At 39.3% G+C, this 21,712-nt stretch overlaps 1 protein-coding gene across 11 annotated transcripts in view; it reads left to right on the top strand.

Annotated features, from left to right (window-relative positions):
* LOC311503225 (uncharacterized protein) overlaps positions 1–21,712 on the top strand; it is a 300,665-nt gene that overhangs the window by 150,376 nt on the left and 128,577 nt on the right. For all 11 annotated transcript variants that reach the window (XM_084565826.1, XM_084565827.1, XM_084565823.1 and 8 more), the window contains 4 exons: positions 2,025–2,198; positions 8,505–8,678; positions 8,961–9,134; positions 12,706–12,879. In XM_084565826.1, the coding sequence (XP_084421952.1) occupies positions 2,025–2,198; positions 8,505–8,678; positions 8,961–9,134; positions 12,706–12,879 (696 nt within the window). The remainder of the gene's footprint in view (positions 1–2,024; positions 2,199–8,504; positions 8,679–8,960; positions 9,135–12,705; positions 12,880–21,712) is intronic.

The raw sequence follows: 21,712 nt of genomic DNA, 5'->3' as shown, positions 1-21,712 counted from the left end.
GATGTTGTTCAGCCTGATGGCAGCTGGAATGAAGGACCTGTGGTAGCGTTCCTTCTTGCAGCGTGGATGCAGCAGTCTGCTGCTGAAGGAGCTGCTGAGGTCTGAAACAGTCTAATGCAGTGGGTGAGAGGGGTTGTCCATGATTGATGTCAGCTTGGCTAACATCCTCCTCTCACCCACCTCCTCCATGGAGTCCAGAGAGCAGTCCAGGACAGAGCAGGCCCATCTGACCAGCTTGTTCAGTCTCTTCCTGTCCCTCTCTGAGCTCCCACTGCTCCAGCAGACCACTGCATACAGGATGGCAGAAGAAAGTCCTGAGCAGTGACCTGCACACTCCAAAAGACCTCAGTCGTCTAAGCAGGTGGAGACGACTTTGACCCTTCTTGTACAGGGTGTTTGTGTTGTGTGTCCAGTCCAGTTTATTGTTGAGGTGAACACCCAGGTACTTGTAATCCTCCACGACCTCGATGTCCAAGCCCTGGATGTTCACCGGTGCAGTCAGATGTGGTTTCCTACTGAAGTCCATCACCACCACCATGTAGCTGAGGACAGCAGATGTGTGTCCTCTAGATCCACCTCTCCCTCACTGACAGCTGCCTCTCTGAAGATCTGCCAGTCTGGAAACAGTCCTGCAGTCCAGGGACAGCATCACTGGGCCACACGGTGATGGTCCTCTGTGTTGGTGTGTGGCGTCTGAGCAGGGGACGGTAGGCAGGGACCAGCATGATGGAGATGTGGTGGAGAAGCTGAGGTGGAGGTGGGGGACGGCTCTGTATGCGTCTGTTTTGTTGGTGTAAACACGGTCCAGCGTGTTATTTCCCCGTGTCGGTATGGTGACATGCTGATGGAACTTAGGCAGTGTGTCTGTCAGGTTTACGTGGTTGAAATCCCCCACAATCACGTAAAAAGCCTCCGGGTGCTTGTTGTGGAGCGAGCTGATGTTGTTGTGGAGCTCCTTTAGCGCATCGTTAGCATTAGCACCCGGTGGATGTAAACAGCCATAATAAACACTGCTGTAAACTCAGGAGGCAGATAGTGTGGCTGCCATGTCACAGTCATATGCTCTATCACAGGGGAGTTAGCAGGAACAGGGACAGGATCAGCGTTAGCCTTTAGCCTAGCTAGCAGTCCGCCCCGTTTGCCCCTCTTCTGCTTCCACCCACACCGCTTCCTCTTGCCCTCTGTCCGGTGTGATCTGCTACACCAGTCCAGTGTCCTCAGGAGCTGCAGTCTGCCCAGCAAGACTCTGAGTCTGAGCACTGTTGTTGTTGTTGTTGTTGTTGTTGTTAAAGGAGGAATTGTTCCCTCTCCTTCAGCCCAGGTTCTTTCTACCTATTGGAAAGGTTAGTCTGACTATGAATAGACCACCCGACAACTTCTCTCCAATCAACAGTTTATTTAGCAGCAGAGAATAGGTCCAGAGTCAGCGCTGAGACTTCAGCTTAACTACCTTATGGGTAGAAAAGGAGAAGCCCCCAACTATGTGTGCACACAAGTTTGATTCTATCTGGGCTCCACCCGAGGACAATAGGAGGAGCGCCGCCTTTAGTGGATCAGTAGTTTCCCATGTGTAGCCGAGGCCGGCTCTAACTGGTTTCTACAAGGTGAAATATGAGAGTGTGGTGCATCTGATCTAGTGAGCAAAGCTGCAGCAAAGTGGTCAACAAGCCTGTATCTGGTATGATAGAAGAAGAAGACTTCTTTCTGTTCTGTGCCCTCACATAACTCTTTAATATCCAACGTTGTTGTTGTTGTTGTTGTTGTGGTTGTGGTTGTGGTTGTGGTTGTTTTTGCTGCGCTCGTGGCTGAACCATCCCTTATTTTAATAAGTTCGGTCCAGCTGCACCTTACACGCTTCACACATAAAGAATACTCATTGAGTATACTGGTTGGGACATAGAAGGGGGGGCACAGCCAAAAAAGTTTGGGAAACGCTGCAGTAATGTTGAGCTGCACATTTAAAACCTGAACACATCTGATTGAATTATTCATCATTTAATCTACATCTTTTATTCTTTATTCAGATTGAATCTCTGCAGTTTGTCAGAGATCAGCTGTGATTCTCTGGTCTCAGCTCTGAAGTCCAACCCCTCCCATCTGAAACATCTGGACCTGAGATACAACAAGCTGAAGGATTCAGGAGTGAAGCAGCTGTGTGGTTTTCTGGAGAGTCCAGACTGTAGACTGGAGACTCTGGAGTAAGTTCACTGTCTGTTACTGTTGTAGATCTGATATGTTTAATCACCAACTGAATCTAATTCATGTTCATCCTAGGGCTGAACGATATGGACAGAATTTCATATCTCGATAATTATGCCAGATATCTCGATATCGATACCATTTTTTTTAAAAAGCCCTCTTTCTAGACTGTGTACACGGGTACCATGTCTTTTGCAATGTGGTATGTTATAGCGTCTGTAATGTGTTTATGTCTGGTGGACGTCGACTCATACGGTGTAACGCTACTGAACGCATCAGCAATCAAACTTTGATTGGGCTTCTTTTGGGATGACTGAGAAGTCCCCGGTGTTTCTCTCAATACACTCTTGGTGCAGCACGTGATGGTGTTGTTTCATGTGGTGAAACATGTTTCTTGTGCTATCTTGCTTCGTCGCAATTTTCGCCAAGTGACCAGCACAACACCTCGCTCTGGTTTACATCATCATTTTTAAATCCCAAATACCTCCAAATAATGGGAGATGATTTATGTTTTGGCACCAAATCAGATTTTGCACTAGTGACACGGGAATCAATTGTCGCTCCCATCCCATCCTACAAAAATACTCCCGTCATATCCCGATCACGTGACTGCCCCCCAACAAAAATCCTGTCCCGCAAAATCACGAGAGAAAGACTTCCAGATCCTGTCCAGCTCCCTGTGTTGTTGTCTAAAGTTGGGCGCACTCACCGCATGGCAGCGTCACTTTTTAATTAAATCTCCCGTTGATTATTTGCTCTGTCCCGTCCCTTTCACGTTACCAACAGTGAAACTGACGGGAGTCCCGAAAAGTTGTCACCCTCTATTCTGCACCGCCACCGGCCGCATTATCTTCCACGCTCACTTTACTTTCTTTCTTTTTAATTTCCCCGCTGTGTATGTAGTGTGTGTGTGCGTCTCAGTCTCCGTCTCCCTCACTCCCGCCCTCATATGTTTGTCATTGGTCTATATCGTTTATATCGTTGCTTTTTCGACATTAATATCTTGAATATCTAGATATAGACACGATAACGATATATCGTTCAGCCCTAATGACAACACCACTGCAGATAAACACCAGTCTGTTCACATACATGCTAACACACAGACACACTGAAAGTGTCCGTTTGCCAAATAACAGCATGTTTAAAACGGTATTAGCATGCTAGCTTAGCCCCGTACTTAGCTGCACTCTCCACCGTATAGTAACCACCACGTCCTGCTAGTGTCGTTTTATACTACACGGTGAACGTGATTCCTCTGAGCAGTACATTCACTGAACATGCTACACGGATGTTAACAAGACAGTCATTTTAGCGATACAGTTACTAAACGTGAATCAAGTCCTCTGCTTGAGTGGCAGTTCTCTCCGTGTGTACATCACAGTACGTGAACGTGCTGTGCTTAAAGCAGATTCGCGAATCGTTTGTGATTCGCTGATTCTCTGTTCACTAGGTGATTCACGAACCTAGCGAATCTTGCAGTGCGTTCGCGACTCATGAGAGGCAGTGCGAACGTGAATCACCAGACTGACTCACCTGTCTGTGTGTAGCAAGTGACACAACACTACAACAGCAGCACGTTCACTAAACGTGAACGCGAGTCCTCCTCCTTTTATATTGCTGAGTTAAGCAAATATTGGAAACTAGGAAAGGCAGGGAGATTAAAAAAAAACACTGCAGCTGCAGCTGATTTTCTGTTACTTTTAAAAACTTCAAATATTTAAATTATTAATGTTTATATTGTGTATTCTCTTAGGTCTAATGCAAATATATGCTGCTCGTCTTGTGCAGTAATATAGACTGAAGACCGAACGCTATGTGCGTGTATTTTTCCAGCCTGTCAAATAAATAAATAAAGTGTATGTGACTAAATGTCTGGTTGTTAAATATGTTTTATTGCACTGAAATGAAAACAAGAAATAATAAAAGTGAGAAATAATAAATAAAAGGCAAAATGACAAACTAAAACTATTATAAATACTTTACAAGTGTCAAACAAATGAAAGATTGTCCTTGTCATCCAAAGATCTTGCCCCTACTCCAGATTTGCATCTGAATATACAAGCTGGCTGATTTTGGATGATCTTATCTGTCACATCTTAAGCTGTAAATGGAGTAACGTTTGCTCAGGCGTCATCAGTCCCTCCCCCCGCCCCGCACGCTTTGCCGAAGATTCCCGAGTGAGTCACAGAACTCGGGCAGTTCCGCTCTCGCCCGACACGCTCACGGCTGAGCTCAACTGAACTGAGAAAAGAAGGAATCAGTTCATGAAGTGATTCCATTCAGTAAGTTCACTCAAAAGATTCGTTCATTGGAACGAATCATTCGCGAACGACACAACACTAAAATTCAGCCTTGCCGATCGTTCAAGAGTTAAGAGAACATATGTCTGTGAGTATTATAAATGCATAGTTATGTGTGTTGCTGTAACCGCTGTTTGTATAAGGTCGCGGTTGTTTGATGTTGCCGCCGCTATGGCGATGCTAGTTCCGTTAGCCTGTCTATGGTGTTTCGCATTGTACATTACCATTAAGCTAGCGGAGATTATTCTTTGTTGTTATAATGTCAGTCTTTACTAGATGTAAAGAGAAGTAAGAGATACTTAGAGATCTCTCTGGTGGCTGTCTGTGAGTGTGTGTGTGTGTGTGTGTGTGTGTGTGTGTGTGTGTGTGTGAGAAACGGTTTTAACATACTTTGATGTCACAGAGAGAATACATTCAAAACAGCCATCTGTCACAGATGATTTGCTCTGATAAATATTGAATTGCATTGACTGTGCATCGTGCCACGGTGCATTGTTACTCCACTGTATCCCCTGAGAACTGCAGTGACCCTGTCCTTGCAGGTCACTGACGGGCGAGGGCCTGTTCAACGCTGCTTGCAGCTTTAATTCCATTTGTCTTTATTTTTTCTCACTGGCTACTCTCATGTTGAATGAATGAACTTTGGAGTTGTGACGGCCAACGCTCTCTCTGTCTCATTCTGTCTCTTAACTGCTATAGATTGACATTGGTCCTTTGTCCAGATATGAACCTTATACCTGTGTAAAGAATCCTCATTGAGATATGAAACGTAACCAGTTAGTGTGAAAGCAGCCAACTGATGGAGAATTGAAGCTGTTTCATTGGGTTCATGATTGTAAATGTAGAGGCAGGGATGTGTTTGTCACTTGTCACCAGGGGCAGTGGGTGTGACTGGGGTTGAATGATTGACTAATCCATAGATTCTCAACCGGGGGTCCGCGGACCCCTAGTGGTCCGTGGTGTAATTGCAAGGGGTCCGTGAAAATAAAATATCTTTTAAAAAAGATCCTATGACATTTATACAAAAAGTATTATTTTATTCAAATGTGACTGAGACCTTTATCTACCTAAACTACAGAGGGTAACATGACTATTTTTCTCTAATTCCATCTGTTTCACAAGTGTAATTCATTGTATGTTAATAAGAGATCTTGCACCTGTTTGCATTGTTAAAGTTACTGCATAACGCTGTTAATATAACAGGATCTGCATTCTTTTCAAATTATGAGCCCCCTAGTGTTTCAGTGGGGATACACCATTAATTTCTCAATAATGCTTTTATTGTGAAATATTTGCAGGAAGCTGATGTGGTAAAACTCATGAGATTGTAAGGTTCAGGTTAGTGCCTGATCAAACAAACGAAGAAGATGATAAGCACAGTTACACAAAGAAGAAGAAGAAAAAGAAGAAGACGACGTTTCAACTTGACAACAATTAGGTTTAGTAATGACGATAAAATAAATTATACTATTGATAAAATAAATCATAGGCCTACTATTTGTCCATTGGTCTGATATAAGTTGGTTATAAATGCAATTTCTGTATGATTCCCGTCATTTCGATCATTTTTATAGTCAAAATCGCTGAATTTACCTATTTCTTGTGTGAATATAGAGTGACCTTAGGGAGCGACGCGAGTTGAGGCAGCGAGCCGAGCCGAGCCTCGGATTTCGCAGTCACTCACAAACTAGGTTAGGCTCCTTGGCTCGTGCCTGTGGCTAACTCTCTGTATGCCATCAATATATTGGTTGTGTCCATTTTTATCATGTGTCCTAATCTTCCATAGTCTAGTTCATGTATTTCATGTATGAGTGGAACATATTTAGTCTTGTTGATCTGACATTAAACCGCACTGAAAAACAAGGAGATGAGGCAGCCAGTACTTCTGCCTCATGGAAGAGGGCGCTAGTGAGCCACTGCTTCATGCTGTTGCTCTTCTTCTACTCTGAGTCAACTCTACTGTCCAGGTCCATTTATTGGATCTATTCTTTGTGTGAAAGATAAAAATAGAAGATTGTAAATCTAAACCTTCAGTCAAAACAGGAAGTGGTAAATGATGGAAGATATTCTGTTAAACAGTCTGAATTAAAAATGGATCAGATCATCAGAAGATTTAACAGCTCAATATTAAGATATATATATATATATATATATTATATATATATATATATTTGATTAAGGTGATGATTTGGTTTTAAATTCAAATCCATATTTCCATTTGTGCTAACTTTGCTAACTATTTCACGCGAAAATTGTCCGAGTTTAGGGGGACGCAAAATCATTTCTGGAAACTGTATAACTATGCTGTTGTGTTACATTATACCAAGAAGCTACTGCATATGTATGACTTTTTTGTTCTGGAAGTTACAACTGAAAGCTCATATTTGCCCCAAAGACTGAATAAATGCCATAATGCAATTTAAAGTGCAGTTTCTGCTGTTTCTATCAAATTGCACCCCCACCCACCAGATCGGGTGGCGGGGTCCTCAGGGTCGATCAAAAATATGCAGGGGGTCCAGGACCCCAAAAACGGTGAGAACCACTGGATTTTACTGTTGACCTCTTAAGCTATTGTTCATCATAGTTTAGTCCTGCAAGTCCATCTGCATAATAGTATAACAAGAAGTATGTGTTATCAAAAGGATCAAAATAAAGCCCCTTAAATAGCAGTAATGGTTTCATGTTTCCTCCTTGGACTCAACTTAGTCCTGATAGTCACACTACAGTAAATCTGAGCCACCAACCTCAGCGTACGTTACTGGTGCACACCAAGCTGAGCCACCTGCTCTGCTCTTTAAAATCCTCACATGGATCCTCTTGTTTTATCTCTTCCTGAGCCTATGCTCTTTGTTATTGATGTTGTGGCTCGTGTGGAACTTTATTACAGTTTCATTCAAATGACTGGCGTTGTCATTTTATCTCCATAAGCGCTGTGCTATGATGACGGGTTGTGTTAGCTCCACGCTCATTTAAAGTTGCTGCAATTTTAGTTGAAGGCGTCTGAAAATCTTCTAACATTTCCTCCAACTGATCTGCTTTCTGCCTCTGATCCTGAGCCTGTCATCATCCTCTTTGCTCTTTAAAGTGGAAGCTTGTGCTAAATTTGTTCCATTCTATTGAAAATGTTAGTGTTTGACTTTAATTCAAATGTGAGAGCTCATTGTTGTGATGCTGATTATTTTGTTCTATGTGTGTTCTGGTCATTTGAGCAGATTAAACATGCTGCCTTTAATATGGCTATAAAAAAGATGGTTGTGTTTTTAATAGGGATGTCCCGATCCGATCACGTGATCGGAAATCGGGGTCGATCACGTGGTTTCAGACTCGATCGGAATCGGACGTTACATCCCGATCAGGGATCGAATATATATATATATATTTTTATATTTATTCTCATTATTTTTTTTGATCAGATCTATAATATTTCAAAACAAATGGGAAAAATAACAGCTTAGTATTTGCTGTTATGTGGTGGTACAGAGTCAGACCGTCTCAACTCCACACAGAAACAACGTATGCGGCATGGCGTCACTTTGCTGCGTGCTGTAAAGGAAGCAGAACATGGCAGCTACTTCAAGCTAGTGGCGCGAATATGTCTGCGGTGTGGAGATATTTTAAAGTTGATGAAAAAAATTTCGCGATTGTTGATATCATAGAATGATAAAATAAAAAATCAGGGATATCCTGGATCTGTTTCTTCGCTGTTCTTCATTTTTTTTAATGTACTGTAGAAGTATCGGATCGGGACTCGGTATCGGCAGATACTCAAAATCAAATGACTCGGACTCGGACTCGGGGGCAAAAAAACCTGATCGGGACATCCCTAGTTTTTAAAGGTGTGGGGGATTGGGGGGGGTGTCAACCTGGTTGGGACATAGAAGGGGGGGCACAGCCAAAACAGTTTGGGAAACGGTGCAGTAATGTTGAGCTGCACATTTAAAACCTGAACACATCTGATTGAATTATTCATCATTTAATCTACATCTTTTATTCTTTATTCAGATTGAATCAGTGTACGTTGTCAGAGATCAGCTGTGATTCTCTGGTCTCAGCTCTGAAGTCCAACCCCTCCCATCTGAAACATCTGGACCTGAGCAGAAACAACCTGAAGGATTCAGGAGTGAAGCAGCTGTGTGGTTTTCTGGAGAGTCCAGACTGTAGACTGGAGACTCTGATGTGAGTTCACTGTCTGTTACTGTTGTAGATCTGATATGTTTAATCAGCAACTGAATCTAATTCATGTTCATCCAGAACTTTCCTCCATAAATCTGTAAATGTCCTTTAGTTCAAGACGAGTGTTTGTATCAGAAACTGTAGAAAATGTCCACTGTTAGTTGTTAAAGTCAATGAAGCTTAAAGGCTGTTAGGACACAGTAATGTTGAACTGCACATTTAAAACCTCAACACATCTGATTGAATTATTCATCATTTAATCTACATCTTTTATTCTTTATACAGATTGAGATACTGCAGGTTGTCAGAGATCAGCTGTGATTCTCTGGTCTCAGCTCTGAAGTCCAACCCCTCCCATCTGAAACATCTGGACCTGAGTTACAACAAACTGAAGGATTCAGATGTGAAGCAGCTTCTTGATCTTAAGAAGAGTCCAGACTATAAACTGGAGACTCTGAGGTCAGACTCCATGTTTTCTTCATGTGCTGAGATGAATATGATGGTAAAGTTGTGTTGACTCTAGGGTTGGGCGGTATGAGCAAAATCTTATATCTCGGTATGAGTAATTTCATATCACGGTAATGGTATATATTGCGGTATGTTTTTTTCCCCTGTGAATTCGATTAGTGGCTTAAAATAACCATACTGTCGCATTTGATTATTTTCCTCTTTTTTTTTTTTTTTTTCACAGCAGCATAACATTATTTTAAAGAAAATATAATAATATAATAAATAATAAGCCACAAAGAATGTGCAAATGTCTGGTAAACATTGAACTCTAGCATTAACTTAAGCTATAGTGTGTGCAAATGTAAACACAGAGCTCCAGCTTAATAAGAAATAAAAATAACAAATGAGAAAAAGTATTTTCAAGTTTTACACAAGGTAACAGGTGCATCTTTTGGCTTTCATAATACTGCTTCGCATGTGTTAACTTTAAGTGGTGGAAGAGGTTACCGGTGTTTCCACCTCCAGCAGCAACAGTCGCGCGACACTCTTTGCAGAGTATCACTTTTTGTTCATTGTCGGATTTTCTAAATCCGAAAAAGTTCCACACGACAGACATAGCGCCCCTTTTCGGAACGAGTTCCTCCTCCTCTTTGTCATGGGTGGGTCGGGCTGCCTCCGTTTCCTCGTGACGTTCACTCTCCGCCTCCGCCATGATTGTTATCACTCAGGTAAAGCTGTTTCTTCTTTGTCGTGCTCATGCAACCACGCCAAGCAGTCTGCTGCAGTGCCTGCAGTGTCCCGTGTGTCGAGGCGGTGTAATTACAGTGACTCAGAGAGATGCCCCAGACATCTGCTTTTTCTTCGGTATAAACGGTATTGCAAAATCTCTACCGGGAGACACTTTTATACTGACACACGGTATAATACCCTCGTACTGCCCAACCCTAGTTGACTCTAAACTGCAGACATCAGGCTGATATTCTACTGATCCACACTGAGATCTACATCTGAGATACTTGTCTTTTTGTTGAGGAGCACTGTTCAAACAGATGTATAAAATGGTTTTCTGTATTTGTAGGTTCTTTTTAGCCTGGGTGTTCCCATACTGCTTTGCGCGCGATTTCATTCTCGCTGCAAAAGCAGTCTGGAAACCATCGCCCATATTTTCTCCTGAGATAGGGAACCAATCACAGAACGGGGGGGCAGCAAGATGATGACGACGTCTATGCGCGACACCGAAGCTTGTAGTGTGTTAATCCAACATGGCAGCGGACCTAACGTTACCGTTCGATGCAGCCTTAGACAGTGTTTTAAGTAGCTTAGAACGCAAGTTTATTTTAAAAAAAAGAGCAACGTTTGGCGTTGAAAGACTTCATTGCCAAGAAGGATGTGTTTGCTCTGCTACCAACAGGCTTTGGCTATGAATCGCGCGCAAGGCAGCATGGGAATTACCAGGCGCATTTGATAGACATTCGTAGCGCCCAATAAACGGCTCTAGGCATTTGTAAAACCACGCCTCAAATACGAGAAAATAAACACGTAGTTTCCAGACCAGCATCTCATTGAGATGTGCAGTCGCGTCAGCCAGGCTAGGTTCTTTTCGTATATTTTTCCAATCTGTATTTTTTGTAACATAATGTCTAATTTGTAAATATCTATATAGATCACTTGAAGGCAAGGCAAACTTGTTGTGAAAAGGATTTAAATATATGCCCATCTAGGAGTTGATTTATTATCATCAGACCAGTCTCCTACAGCTCCCTTTAGTTGTTTTTTGACTTAATTTCAGACCTTCAGTGTTTGCACGATCCATAAATGATTGATTTTAGCTTTTTCTGAGATTATGAGGTATGGTGTTTTGTTCCATAGAGACCCAACTGGTCTATAAGTCCCCGACAGCCCATGCCACCACTGCTCCCAGCTCGGCTGCCCAGTAGTAAAGTTTTAGATTAGGTAGGTCTAGGCCTCCTTTCTCTTTTGCTGACATTAGTATTTTCAACCCTATTCTTGGCCTTTGGTTTTGCCAAATTAATTTTGATATTAATTTTTGTAATAACTTAAATATCGATTGTGGTAATAATACAGGATAGCCAAGATATCTGAATCCCTGATTGGATCTTCTGAAAGAGACCAGATCATCTAACTGGGATGGCCAGTCCCCTACAATCATTATGGTTTCAGATTTGTTCATATTAACCTTATAGCCCGACACCCTGCTGTACTCAACATTATGTAGGAGAGAGACGACAGAAGTAATAGGATCTTCCAAAAATATTAATACATCATCTGTGAAATTATCTGCGAGATTATCTGCGAGATTATCTGCGAGTAATCATGGTCAAAGAATATAGGCTCTGCTTTGCAGAGGATCTGTCTTTGGCTCCAGGCTTGTCTTAGAATAGCGTCCTTCACGGAGTAATCCAGAAACTTGACAATCAGTGATCTCAGAGTGGCAGTGGGGTTCTTTGGCTTGGCTGTTAGGGATCGGAGGGCTCTCTCTATTTGTAGATTCACTTCAGGCATCGGTTGAAGGACTGATTGAATTAGCTCCTTCACAAAAGCCTTCGCATCCTTTCCTTCACTCCCTTCAGGCACCCAGTAGAGGCGGAGCTCAGTTTTAAGCTGCTGCCTCCAACATGGTGTCACCAGAAGTCCTCTATAAACTGTTTAATAATTATATTTTCATACTTTTACTAATGGTCAGTTTATCATTTATAAATTAAATATTAAAGTATTTACAGTATTTATTTAGGAGTTATCAATGGTTCATAAGAACATTTATAAAGTGTCAGTAAATGATGAATAAACTCTTTAAATGTACATTAATTCATCTTATTATTTACACATGTACTAATAGTTACTGAGTGTGTTAATAGCTGTTGTAGAAACCTGTAATTCATGATTAATTCAGGTCGTTATTAAACATTTAGAGGCTGTTAATGAACTATTTGTATGAGTTCATCTAAAGTGAGGACTATCTATGACTAGTGAAGCTTTGATAAAGGAGATTTAAAGGTTCAGTTATCTTCTCAACAGAACCACACAGAGTGATACAAAACAGAAATATTTGTTTCAACAGTTCTAGAGTTAGGTGAGAGTTCTCCATCTCATAAACACACAGCTGTGATGTTCCTTTGTTTCACTCTGATGACGTTTCCATTCAGAACTTTCCTCCGTCTATTTATTAGGTTTGAAAGATGCAGCATCAACAGCAGCAGTCAGATCTCAAATTAGCTGGACAACACTGTGAAATCACCACCATCTAAAGTCATTACTTTATTAGCTTTTTATTTATTATTGATTATTTCTGAAAATAACTTGATCCACCCGACTGAAGAAGATCATTAATTATTCAGCACTATGACAAATGTTCTTTTATATCAGACTGTAGAGGTTTAGTTTAGTTTGACTGCAGTTAGGTTTTCTGGAAGTTTACAGAAATGTTATGTTATGAGATTACAGATGTTTCTTCATTTTATATCAAGTGTACAGTTGAAATAAGTATTTGTTTTGTATGACTGTGTTGTTGTTCTGTTCAAGCAGGAACTTTGTAAACTCACATCTTTTATTCTTTATTCAGACTGGAGGACTTCAGCGTGTCAGAGATCAGCTGTAATTCTCTGGAATCAGCTCTGAAGTCCAACCCCTCCCATCTGAAACATCTGGACCTGAGTAACAAGAACCTGAAGGATTCAGATGTGATGCATCTTTGTTATCTTGTGGAGAATCCAGACTGTAGACTGGAGAAACTGGAGTAAGTTCACTGTCTGTTACTGTTGTAGATCTGATATGTTTAATCACCAACTGAATCTAATTCATGTTCATCCAGAACTTTCCTCCATAAATCTGTAAATGTCCTTTAGTTCAAGACAAGTGTTTGTATCAGAAACTGTAGAAAATGTCCACTGTTAGTTGTTAAAGTCAATGAAGCTTAAAGGCTGTTAGGACACAGTAATGCAGGGGAGCTGCCTCTAGGGGGGGCACCAGATGAAACATGTAATGGTGTAGAAGAAGTTATCTTCTTCTACACACTGTATATTAGTGGTGTGTGATACCGCTAGATTTGGTATCGATCTGATACCAAGTAAATACAGGGCCAGTATCGCTGATACCGATACTCTTTAATAATTAAGGTGGATGCATCATCAATCTGAATCAATCTAAATCTGAATGAATTTTCATGACCTTTAAGTGTTTTTGTGATTTGCCTTTTGGATTATTAATCAGTTAAAATCTAGTTCAAAACTAAGACAACATTTGTCTCCTTTAGTTCTTCTCTTCTTTTCGGGGGTCTGTCGGGGCCAGGGGGCGGGGGATTTTCTCCTCCTCTCTCTGTTTCTGTAGCTCTGTGTTTTCTTTTTTTTTTTTTAACTTTTTTTTTCTGACATTTAAACACTACTGACAGTCATACAAAAACCACACATACGTACACTCTTACTAATACACAAGACAAGGGGGTAGATTAAAAAAGAATTAAAAACAATAAAAAAATAAAAATAAAATAAAAAGATAGTAATAATAAAATAAAATAAATAAATAATACTAATAGTAATAATTCAGTTTCATTTGTAATTATACATCCTTCCAAAAATTATGGTCACACCTCTAAGCAACCAAAATATAATAAAACAACATCTTAAAGACTAATTCATTAATTCATTGATCAAAATAGAATAGATCAATGAGAATAGAATAGAATAGAGTCAACCAATTTGGATGCTCTAAATCCTCTTTCCCAGACCGAGGGTCGAAGCGCCCTTCTAAACCTTGCCAGCAGTGTTACGGTTGAAATGATCTATAAATGGTTGCCAGATCATGTAGAATTTCCCTTCCTGCTATTTCAATGAAAATGTTATTTTTTCTAGCTCCAAGTATTTCATAACATCTGCCATAAGATTTGCGTGAGTTGGAGCCATTTTTTGTTTCCAACTGAGTAATATTAATCTACGTGCCAGTAGACTGACAAAAGATATCATATTATGCTCAGCGCTGGTTTTAACTATAGTCGAGTCAATAATTCCTAGAGTTGCCACAAGAGGGTCTGCCTTTATTGGTCTGTGTAAAATCTTTGACAAAGTCTGAAAAATATTATTCCAGTAGTTCGATATCCTTGGGCAATTCCAGAACATATGGCCAATTGATGCCGGTTCAAGTCCGCATCTATCACATGAGGGTTCAATTTCGGGGAATATTTTATGTAGTTATTGTTTGGTCCAATGTAAACGATGTACTATCTTAAACTGCAGGAGGCCATGTCTCACACATATTGAAGAACTGTGAATTTGTGTTAGGGCTGTCTGCCATTGCTCCTCTGTAATCTCCTTGTCTAGGTCTAGGTCAGGCTGATTTCAGATGCTCCATGTTAGGGAGGAATTTGTGGTGATGCCGATGAAGAAGAAGAAGCAGTACCACACTGCAAAAACTCGGCTTTAAAAAATAAGAAAAAAAAGTAATAAAATGAGGAATATATTACTTGAAATAAGCAAAATTATCTGCCAACAGAACAGGAAGATTTGACTTGACAAGATTTTTAAAAACAAGTGAATATATCTAGCCTTAAAAACCCAGGGATTTCTTAAAACTAGTGTGTTTAGACTAAAAACAAGTAGATTTGTATGGATTTACGGAAAATATTTAAGAATTATTTTCTCAATATGTAGGACAATGTGCTTAATATCAGCATATGCTAGTGCCATCATCTTAAAATAAGGTTTCATGTAAGTAAATATATCTTAAAGTCAGTACAACCAAACTTAAAACAAGTACATTTGTCTAGATAAGTAAATCAAATTTAAGAATAATTTTCTTGATATAGAGACAAATATGCTTGTATTCAGCATATGCTAGTATTATCAGCTCCAAACAAGGGTTTATGTTAGGCAACACACACTGAAATCAAGTATATTTGCCTAAATAATGAGAACAATTTAAGAATTATTTATTCTAGTATGTAGAAAAAATCACTTAAATTTAGTAACCAATGCTACTGTAAAATTCTTGAAATAGGAGTAAATTCCCTTACACTTAAGAGAAAAAACATTTGAAAAAAATGCCCCTCCAAAAATAAGCAAAAAAACAACAAATAGAAGACGTTTTTGCTTGAAATAAGCAAAAAAATCTGCCAATGGAACTAGTGAAAATTGTCTTGTCAAGATTTCTTGAAATAAGATGTGATATTTAGGACTTTTGAGATAAAGGTGATCTTGAAATTAGCCAGGAAAACTTATTTTTAGCTATATTTTAGTGTATTTAACTCATTTTAAGTTCTAAAATAGTGACATTGTCCTAGATTTCAGACCATCACCAACTTGAAATAGGATTAGGAAGTGATTATTTAAGCATTTTAGGATAAAATATGCCTTGAAGTTAGCTGGAAATACTCATATAATGCATTTTTTTACTCATATTAAGAAGACAATTATTCTCAATTCAAGTGCATTTAACTAACAGTAAGCTCTACAACTAGATTTAAGACAACCACCTACAATGAAAACAAGCCTTGCATTAAACAAACAAATATTTATTTTCTCTGCATAAGAAATGCAGGAGTAAACAGCTCTTACAATTGAGTGCAGTTAGTCAGTTACACTGAGACTTCACAGCATGTAGTGTATGACTGGAGCAGTCATGTTTTGGCTCACAGTATGTATGGGACTGTAATAAAATAATAATAATTTAAAAAAAACCATAGCAAAAACATAGCATAACATGCCATATATGTGTAACACATGGATTACAGTCAGACATGAACATCTGACATCTGTCCCCTCAATACACTTACAAAGTGCTTATTGCAACATCCAAGTTAAGGGTCTTGGGCTAACATTAACATGACTATCTGACCAATGTGTCTCTCAATACATTAACAAAATATTATTGCTACCTTAACATTGGGCTACATTTGCTAAATTACGAATACGAATGGAAACGGCTTTATTCACCAACAAAAGCTTTCCAGTCAGCCATGCCCTTCTTGAAAGATGGTGTGAGGTCTCGCTCATGGATTGTGTCCAAGAGGACCTCCGTTTGTATGACAGAAAGCAGAGTAGCTACACACCTGGGGTAAGTAAGATGTAGAGCATAGTAGTAGGCCATAAGGTATAAAACACCCTCTGTAACCTTGTCTTTTGGGAGCGTAGTTATCGGCACATCTCCCACAGCCAGGAGGCAGTTGGACGAACTCACGATAAGGACTGGACAGGAGAGAGGGCGTTTCTTCAGGTAGTCATTGGGGTCTTCTTTCTCCTTAAACACATAACATGGACATCTTTCCATTAGGATAAAGCACTTTTGTTTAAATGATCAATTCCACATTTTTTTAACTGAGCCCTTTAGAAGTCAATCAAATAACCTTCTAAAGCAAAATTTGGATGAAAGGTGCAGTACATATTAAGTTACAGCTGAAGTTGCTACTTTTAACGGTCCTCAATGCATTTCCTGTTCACTTACAATCTAAGCCTTCCAAAAGACTGAAATCATACAAAGCAGTGGTATGCGAAGCAATCGCATTAAGTAAGCCTGCATCGTAGTCGTGTTCAAGTGTTGTGATGGGAAAACAGTAAACAGAGCTAAAATGAAAGGTTCTAAAAACACACCGATTGTGGCTGCAAATGGGAACTATTAGCTATGAGCTAACCAGCTTCTAAATCTGTGTCTGGCTCCCAGTTTATGCTAATATGGTTTGTGTCCAAGGGTTTGAGAGAGGGAGCGCTTTGGTTGAGAGATATAGACAGTCAATGAACAAAAGAAGTGTAAAATATGAACAACCACACAATGGTAAATTTGTAAATGCAATGTTGGAACTCACGTCTGGCATTGCTGCCTGAGTCTGGGGTACTACTCCCTTCAGAAGGGCAGTCTTGAATGCTACTCCCTCGTGAGGAGCGATCCAGAATGATTGTTGAGTCACTTGAATCAAATTCATCTGGGTCACTTGGCAGCTCAGATTGGCACTTTGGCTCCTCAAGTCGGCGCCTCTTTGGATTGGTCTTTTGGGGAGATCTCACATTTTGCAATCTTTTGTGTAGCTGTGAGTACAGAGTAACCTGTGACAAGACAAATTCAAATAAATGCTTCAAATATCAAACAAATACCAAACATGAAACACCTGGTCATCACCTGGATTTGATCTCGGTCCTGGAGCATGGGGTAGTACAGCACTATTCTCTTTGCCATAGCTGTAATTTCTGGTTTTGACGGGTATCTGTCTCCGTCCCCCATTGCCCTCAGGATTGCGATCATACTGGTCATGGTGTTTCGGATGAGCCGGCATCTGAGGTCCTTTGACATTTGGCATTTGCTCTCTCTACCTGTCTTCGCGAACTCAAAATATTGTTTTCGGACTTGCTCTAGTTCGGTGTCGGTGTGCAATACATATTGTGGGACGGATAACTTCACAACCTTTTCAGGTGTTGTGTGCTTTGCGGGACATCTTTTCATTGGAGTGGATGTCTGAGGTAGGGGTGACCCATAAATAGAAGTAGAACTGCACGTTGATTTTGAGTCTTCTCTGGCAGTTTCCTGTAAAAGATAGAAAAGATAAAAGCAACTTTTCATTTTCACAGTGTCTTAACAAATTGTGATGCAGCATTGACAACTCTACAAAGGATATAACAATAATCATAAATAGTTTGTATTAATATTCTCCTTTTAGTGATAATAAAATACTAAAGGTAGGTTTGGTGATTACCTTATGGTGTTACATATAAATAATTACTAAACAAGCAGAAAAGGAATAAACTTAAACCTGTCACTGTCAACTAAACTAAATCAACAAACAAACAATTGAACACACCTATTGGTTAACATACCTGTTCCAAAACCACTTAGCTAATTAATGTTAGTTAGATAGATAGATAGATAGATAGATAGATAGATAGGCTTTATTTGTCACATGCACAGTTATACATAGTACAATGCACAGTGAAATGTATTGTTGTACCTGCCGCCAGTAGTAAAAAAAAAAAATATAAGTACTACAGTAAACAGTAGAGTGTTGTGTCAGAGCAGAAACTGACCTCTTCAGAAACACCGTGACAGATTCGCCAGACCGCTTTTCGGAGCAAGAAGTTCTCTGGGCCTGGGAAAAGGTCCCGCAAATCTTCACGAGACAGACTGCTCATCACTTCTTCACTTATGTTTGCAGCTGTGACATAATGTAAGACACACATTGCAGGATGAATTAGTGCCAGAGAACAGCCAAACTACATGAAACTAGTAAAAGCTGTCATTTCATTCAGCTAGCTAGCGCCAATTTCATTGAAATCAGTTCAGAATTAAGAGTTACTACCGATTTTATAGTGAGGACTGCAAGTCTCAATACACATCGTATTTGTTTAACCTTAGCTGATCTTAACCTCTCTGATGAATCAGATTTAACTGCCAAAGAGGTTTTCACTTACAAGAAATTTGTCTTGGTGTTACTGGTGCATAATAAATATGACGTAAAAATAAAACAATGACTACGTTAAAAATGCATATTTGACTACATTACCTCTTAAAATCGACACCGTGGCGTCATCAAGTTCATCCATGCTGTTAGCGGTTTTAGCTAGCAAGTTAGCTCAGCTAACGTTAGCTCGTGCTCGGCTGCAGCAGTATACACTACAAATATACATTGAAACATGGATAATATTTAAAACGTATGTGACTAAAAAACACGAGATACTCGATACAACTTACCTGCAATGAAATACGAATTCAAAGCGTCTCCAACGGACGAGGTGGCTTTATTGCGCGCTTAACGTTCCCTCAGTAAACCGTACTACGCATGTTCTTCTTTGTGTTTGGTACTGCGCATGTCTCTCAACAGATACGATAAACACGTGAGATGTCTCACTCCTTAAAAAAAAACAGATGAATGTATTACGCTCACTTTTCATTTTTTTCAGAGATAGAACTAGCCATGGAGTGTGCCATCACGTTTTCGTTTAATCTTTAATGAGGGCTGCACCTGGACAGTAACGTAAAATAGCGGGACAGCCTGCCCACTGCTGAACCATAGACTGTTTATGTCAGTAATTAATTTTTAAATCAATTAAAAACAACTCGTTTCTGAATGTATGAGGAATTTATTGTATATATATGAATGTCACAATTGTGTTTAGCTTAAAAGTCGCTGCACATTTCAGATTAGTTATTCTGTAAAGATGACTAAATAAGAATTTACACCGTTTATCCCAACATTTAAAAGTTAAGAACTACCGATAATTTCTCCCGGGCTGGATATAACGTGTTGGCTTGCTGCACTCGTCTTAACGTTGAACCTTGCTCTTCCAAGATGATTTGGCGTTATTTCATATGCTACATATTCTTGAAGGTGTTGCCCCATATGAAATCAAATGTGTTTTAAAGCATCTTGTGCTTTCATATGGAGTTAGACACATTCAACAGTGCAATTATTGGTTTCCCTTACTCTCTTTGGATGCAAGAGATAATCCTTGCCCCATATCTGTCAATACACTTTCATCAAATGACAATAAACTAAAACAGTCAGCAGGGCAGATGCTGGTTTTGTTAAAGATCATGCCATTTCTTATTGACACAATTGGAGAGAATGAGTACACAAATGCTCCTTAAATTGTTAGAGATAGTCAAAATTCTGTTTTCACCTATTATTGCTCTCCCAACTCCTTCAAGGCTCCTTCAAAGAACTGTTTCCAGATACAAATATTATACCTAAACAGCATTACCTTCTGCATCTTGCTTCTCAGATTAAGGCTGTTGGTCCTATGGTGAGGCGTATGCGCTTTGAGTCATAGCATTGCTTTTTCAAGCAGTGGGCTTTGAAAAGTAGTTTGAAGAATATTTATAAGTCTCTTGTGAAGCACAACCAACTATATGAATGTAGTCACAATGTGCATGAGACAAGTCCAGTTTTTTCAAGTGAAGGTGAAATTGGCCCAGTCTGTGAGGTTAAAAATGTTCACTATGTAGAAGGAAAGATTAAAGATTTGGTAAAGTGGATTATGCAACATGGAAATAAGTATACATGTGAGAAAACTTTGGTTATTTGTAATGTCATCAATAGAACTCCAGAGTTTGGACTAGTAAATTCTTCAGTGTATTGTTTTGAATGCTAGCCTCTCTCTATAAATGAGTGGAATGATCATTAGCTTATGAGGTAGAAGTTCCCTACCTAGCTCAAGCCAATGTTTTTGTGGATGCTGAAAAACTTGATTAATACAAATTAATACAAATACTTGAGTCTGTTTAGTGCAGAAATTAATGTTTTTAACCACAAATATTAAGACTTCAGAACAGTGTAATAGATGTCACTACTTATTTAGAGAAAAGGTTGATGTGCTGCTTTTTTGTTTTCTTTTTTTAAAGTTTAACTTGATTTTCTGGGGAGCATTTCATTGAACTTTTCCTTTTTCTCCTCCCACTATTGAACCATTTAGATAAGATCGGTGTGTATGAGATACTTTATTAAGTAACTGATTATTATTTATTTATTTATTTATTTATTTATTTATGTATTGCATTCATGTATGAATGGGGTTTCGGTATATTATCATTATGGTATTGTAATATGTTCTGAATAATATTCAGATAGACTGTTAAATATCATTTGAGAAATGACATTCACTTTTTACAGTTTCAAGTCATACATAACAGTTTATTTAGCTTTTCAAATGTGGAGATGTTAAAAGATCCTCTTTGGATTTGCCTCTGGTAATATGTGCATCATTATGTTTTATTCCATTTTGTTGGAGGTTTTTTTTTTTGGTTAAAGGAATAGTTCAACATTCTGGAAATCCCTAGTCTTGTGATCACCATGAGGCAAACAGCAGAGACTCCAGAAAGTCACAATGAGTTTTCGGCAAAATCCATTGAAACTTAAGGCTTTCCAATAAACAAGATGTATTTTCTTCAATCAAGTAAGTCTAAATCCTGAAACAAGATCATTTATCTTTAGCAAATAACACAGCAGCTTAAAAACCTCGGCAAAAGTCAAAAAAGCTTGTTTCATATGACATATGACTCAAAACAAGATATTTTCAAGACGTTTTCACTTAACAAGATATTCAAGATGTATTGTCTTAAAACAAGTCCCTATGTCTTGCTGAAATTGTACTCTTTAGGCAATTGTGTCTTATATTAAGTGTAATGAGATATTTTGACTAGAAATGAGACAAATATACTTGGTAAGATTTAGATTTTTTGCAGTGCAGAGTCCTGTATGTCTTATGCTGAAGGAGTTTATTTAGGCTCATAAGAGGAGAACAGAAGATTTGTCATCGCAACATAAGTGCATGAGTTCACCTCAATTCTAAGGGACAAACACTAAAGTTTAGAGTCTTATACTAGAAAGGTGGTTGGTATCAATATTAATGGATACCTGGATGGATCCACCCACCACTACTGTGTATGCACACCAAGCTGAGCCACCTGCTCTGCTCTTTAAAATCCTCACATGGATCCTCTTTTTTTATCTCTTCCTGAGCCTATGCTCTTTGTTATTTATGTTGTGGCTCGTGTGGAACTTTATTACAATTTCATTCAAATGACTGGCGTTGTCATTTTATTTCCATAACCGCTGTGCTATGATGACGGGTTGTGTTAGCTCCACGCTCATTTAAAGT

Source organism: Chelon labrosus (assembly GCF_963514085.1).
Source record: "Chelon labrosus genome assembly, chromosome: 18".
NCBI classification, from domain to species: Eukaryota; Metazoa; Chordata; class Actinopteri; order Mugiliformes; family Mugilidae; genus Chelon; species Chelon labrosus.
This window is presented reverse-complemented; position numbering and strand designations above follow the sequence as displayed.